This window comes from Austrofundulus limnaeus, unplaced genomic scaffold (genome assembly GCF_001266775.1).
Source record: "Austrofundulus limnaeus strain Quisiro unplaced genomic scaffold, Austrofundulus_limnaeus-1.0 Scaffold186, whole genome shotgun sequence".
In the NCBI taxonomy this organism is placed as follows: Eukaryota; Metazoa; Chordata; class Actinopteri; order Cyprinodontiformes; family Rivulidae; genus Austrofundulus; species Austrofundulus limnaeus.
Window position 1 is genome coordinate 146756 of NW_013952588.1, and position 4397 is coordinate 151152.

At 36.4% G+C, this 4397-nt stretch overlaps 2 protein-coding genes across 2 annotated transcripts in view; one reads left to right on the forward strand and one right to left on the reverse strand.

The window, feature by feature from the left end:
- marchf5l (membrane-associated ring finger (C3HC4) 5, like) overlaps positions 1 to 1395 on the reverse strand; it is a 14168-nt gene extending 12773 nt beyond the window's left edge. Inside the window, exons 1-2 of the mRNA XM_014018202.1 lie at positions 1299 to 1395; positions 516 to 589 (exon numbers count right to left, since the gene is read on the reverse strand). Coding sequence (XP_013873656.1) covers positions 516 to 544 — 29 coding nt within the window. The 5' untranslated portion in view covers positions 545 to 589; positions 1299 to 1395. The remainder of the gene's footprint in view (positions 1 to 515; positions 590 to 1298) is intronic.
- A 620-nt stretch (positions 1396 to 2015) lies between these two features.
- The window catches only part of actr1b (actin related protein 1B), an 11864-nt gene continuing 9482 nt past the window's right edge, over positions 2016 to 4397 (forward strand). Inside the window, exons 1-3 of the mRNA XM_014018204.1 lie at positions 2016 to 2209; positions 3627 to 3691; positions 3951 to 4026. Of these exons, the coding sequence (XP_013873658.1) occupies positions 2162 to 2209; positions 3627 to 3691; positions 3951 to 4026 (189 nt within the window). The 5' untranslated portion in view covers positions 2016 to 2161. The remainder of the gene's footprint in view (positions 2210 to 3626; positions 3692 to 3950; positions 4027 to 4397) is intronic.

Genomic DNA, 4397 nt, shown 5'->3' on the forward strand with positions numbered 1-4397 from the left:
ATGTATTTATCCATTTATTTTTCAGGTGAGCGGACAGATGTTGGGTGTGTGGTCCTGTGTTTTGTTGGTGTATATTTAATATACAGTACTTCTAATCGCTATTTCAATCTTTCTATCTTTCTAATTACTTCTCTCTGTTTTTCTCTCTCTCTATTTTCTCAGAAACTAAAAATACCGATATGAGCAAAATGACGTCAGTTATTGACATAAATGTAATGCAATATGACATGGGCTCACATACGCGCTGGATAGTGGGAGTGTGTCACACACAAAATATGCCATCACATGGCGTTCATTGCTGCTAATTGCAAAATGGCTCATTTTAATTGTTGACAGTTTTTCTGGCCACAATATAATTTTACCTAAGTAAACACAAAATTGTGTCCACACAGGCTGAAATAAACATAGAAAGTAAATAATAAAAATATTCAGATAGCACGTTTGTAAAAATATGGAAATATTAAAAATATATATATATAAGTAATTTGATTAGATTTTTTTAAATGAGGTCTTACTTTTCATTCTGCTCCTCAGCGAGGGCCATTATGACACTAAAACTCTGTTGAACCCATTCGACTCAATGAAAGACCTGTAAAACAAAAGCAAACACTGGTAAACATATGCACAGTAGGTTTACTTTATTCAACTAATACTTTAAAAAGTTGCAGTGATGGAGATTTGTTCATTAGATGTAAGCAGAAACATTATTTACTATCATTTCCTAGGGTTTTACACAAAAGATCAATAAAAGTCTTGACTAATCAATTAGTGTATTAAACAGAAATTTTATTTTTTTATTTACCATCAAATTCTCACGTAGTCTAAATTAAATTTTGATAACTCAAAATAGCTTTTTATATATTTAAAACTGATTTTTTTTTATCATCACATATCTAGATGTCCTTGCTTGATAAAGGATGGTCGCATTGTTCTCATTCCTTAGCAAACCATGGTACACAATTTTTTTTTACAATTATACTTGCTCTGTCTGTAGAAAGCCCACCTCTGACCCTTCTAAACAAACACTCTGTAACAACAGAAAATTGAAGTAGTGACACTATTTTTATCTCAAACAAAATTATGTCAAGAAATCGATTGTTTCGTTTGTCAAAAGCTCAAAAGTTCTAGTTGGGACTCGCTTTACGAACTCTTAGCTATAGCTAACAACTCAAGTTAGCTCCGGTGTGTAATTTATTTTAAGTTTATGATCAGACATGTTAAGCCATAAGACAAAAGTCACACTGGGAGTGAAGTTCGTATAAGCGCCTGTAATTTGATAATGTTAAACCACTACTGACCTGGAAAAATATGGAACGTTCTGACTGCTAAACACGACTTGATGACTTGTGTTTTTGATCAAACAACTCGGCTCCGCCTCTGAAAACACACACCGGAATTGACCTTTATACAGTTGCAATGCGCATGCGTAAAATGGGGTCATTACAATTTCCGGTTTTGTTTTGTTGCACACAAATGTATTTATAAATTAGTCAGTATTACGTTGTGATATCGATGTGCGATGTTTCTGGTGTCGAGATGACTGCACGGCACAGCTAAAACACATATTTATAAAATGAATAAATATAGCTGCTTTTGATTGGTAAAAACACAGTGACGTAAAATGTTGCATTCAATGTACAGAAAATGCGTAAGAGATTTGAGTTGTAGCAGTATTTTCCACGTTAAATAGACCTATTTGCTTTAATAGTAGCATTCTTAAATATTGATGTACTTGAAGACGGGGATAAAAAGCACAACACAACTGAATCCTAAGCCAGTAGCAGTAAATTCAGTAGCAGTAAACAGAAGCTAAGGTGCTTCCTTTGGTGCATTGATTCCTGAAAGCCGCTGCGATTTGTTGGCAAACTCGCGCATGGCCACTGTATTACATATTATGATTGGTTATGCTACCTGTCAGTGAAAAAGCCTCCTATCTCATTGGCTAATCTTTCTGTCAATCAAATAAACGTTGTGGTATTTGCCTGGCGGGAAGGCGGTGCCAAACTGAGCGGTAGCGGACAGCCACAGCTCCGGCGGGCAGCGTCGACACGGCAGAGTGTTCGGTGACAGGGCGTTATTTTTTTTTACATGATTAAAACACTAAACGAAGTGGGAGACTCACGCACGTCAAAGGAAACATATTTAAGACTCTCTGTCCGTGATGGAATCCTATGACATTTTAGCTAACCAGCCGGTTGTGATTGATAATGTAAGTATGATGATGTCATTCATCCACACCCAAACCGAGGCCGCTAGCTGCTACCTATTAGCTTCGCTAGCTATTGTGTTAAGACTGACAACAAACACGAAAAAGTCTGGGTAAAATGCATTACTCGTACAGCGATTACACGCACGCCTGGCTTTTCATCTTCCCTTAAAATATAACCAGAATATAACTCAGCGTTTGTACTAAACATAGCGATTCCTGCAAGCCCGTGCGATAGCTAATGGCAAGCTGAAAATCGGCCGGTCTCTGAAATGTTAGCTGTCTGCAGCTGTATCATTTCAGAACCTCTCCCGACTTTCTGTCCAGCCAAAAGAGAGAAGTATTCAATTTGTAAAAAAGAGAATAACTCAACTGTCAGTTTGTTTCACTTGAATTCCAGCTACAGCTCTCTGCACCACCTTGTGTTTACATTAGACCAGTTAGAAATGCAGAAGTTACATACATCAGCAAGTGAATTATAATGTCAAGCCATTGTAATTCTGTATCACTGCTTTATTTTAGTTGGTCTGCGGTAAATAAATTATTAAGAAAAACATTTTAGGAAGAAGAAAAGTGATTGCAAATAATCAGTTTATAAATTTAAAAAAAGTGCATTCACTGAAAATCACCGTAACTGGGGCTTTCACACAATAATACTGATTATCTTATCAAATACTAAACATGCTGAGGTGATTTATTAGATTATGTATTCTAGTCACAGCAAAACAAGTCAGAATTTAATTTAACCAAAGTTTTTTATTTTAAGCTGACTTTTGAGAACATTGCTTTTATTTAAAACCCAACGAGTCTTTAATTGTGCTTAAATCTGCATTGGACAATTGAAAGGAAATGATTCACAGGACGTTTTGTGTCATTTGTACACACAAATCATTATTGTCATTGCCAAACAAACAGTTGCATATCCAGAATACTTTTATACCCCAGTTTGTTGTGATATTTTAATTCTCAAAGTCAAACATATTGATGTTTATGTTCTTCCCATTAAATCTTATATGTACAAAAAGTTGTTTGCCGACCAAGAACACTTCTTTTAGATATTGTAATAACTGCGAGTTTGGAGGATTTTTTTCATTCTCAGACATTGTTAACCTGCATTGCAAGTAAAGAACTGGGCCAATTTTAGTCCACAGTTATACCACCTACTTGATAAAATGACGTTCAGAAACATTTTAGTTTGGAATTGATTTGTTGTTTGTTTTAACTAGAAATGTGGCATTTTGCAACTTGAACTAAAATAAACACAAACAAGGGTAAAAGTGTTGTTTTATAGACTCGTGTGACTGCTGGTGGCCTCAGGCTGAGTCTCATGATGGCTGCCTCTCTGAAGCTGAATGCACTTGAATGCATCTCTCCATTTAACTTCGATGTGGAGCTCAACTCTCGTTTGTTCTCTCTGCAGGGTTCAGGAGTCATCAAGGCTGGTTTTGCTGGTGACCAGATCCCTAAATACTGCTTTCCTAACTAGTAAGTGTTCTTCAACCACTCCCTGCCAATCTCCTCTGCTCAGATGTTTTATGGGATCATTTTGCAAAGCTTAAGCTGAACATATAGTTTAAGGACATAGAAATGCCCTCTGTCCATCTGTCCGTGACGGGGGACATCAGCGACAGCTGGCGTCAAGTTCTATTTTGTTTTGTCTTTAATGTAAAATTAAAGACAAAATAATCAAGGACTTTGAGGTCTCTGTGCAGGTATTTATATTTGTGTGACTTTTTGTGTGCAGTGTTGGACGCCCCAAACATGTGCGTGTCATGGCTGGAGCCCTGGAGGGAGACCTCTTCATCGGACCTAAAGCAGAGGTACCTTTTATGCGTTAGGATAAATCATTTTGCCTAGTTCTGTTTGGTCTTCTCACATGAGCTGTTGGAATTTAAAAAATATTGAGCAGTCATATGTAGATTTACATTTAGTTTTTTACATTTTGTAGAAAGTAAAATGTTGCCTTTTCTATGTAGACGAGTGAATAAAAAGAAAACCAGTTTGTTCCCACATTATACCGTATTTTTCGGCCTATAAGCCGCACCCGCATTTAAAAAAAAAAAAAAAACGCGACCATTAACATATAAGCCGCACCCCCAACATAAAAAAACAGTACACCCAAACTTGCCGTCAAAAAAGTGAATTCAACATCAAAACATAAAAAGCAAACCTTTAGGAATTAAAGTTCGGA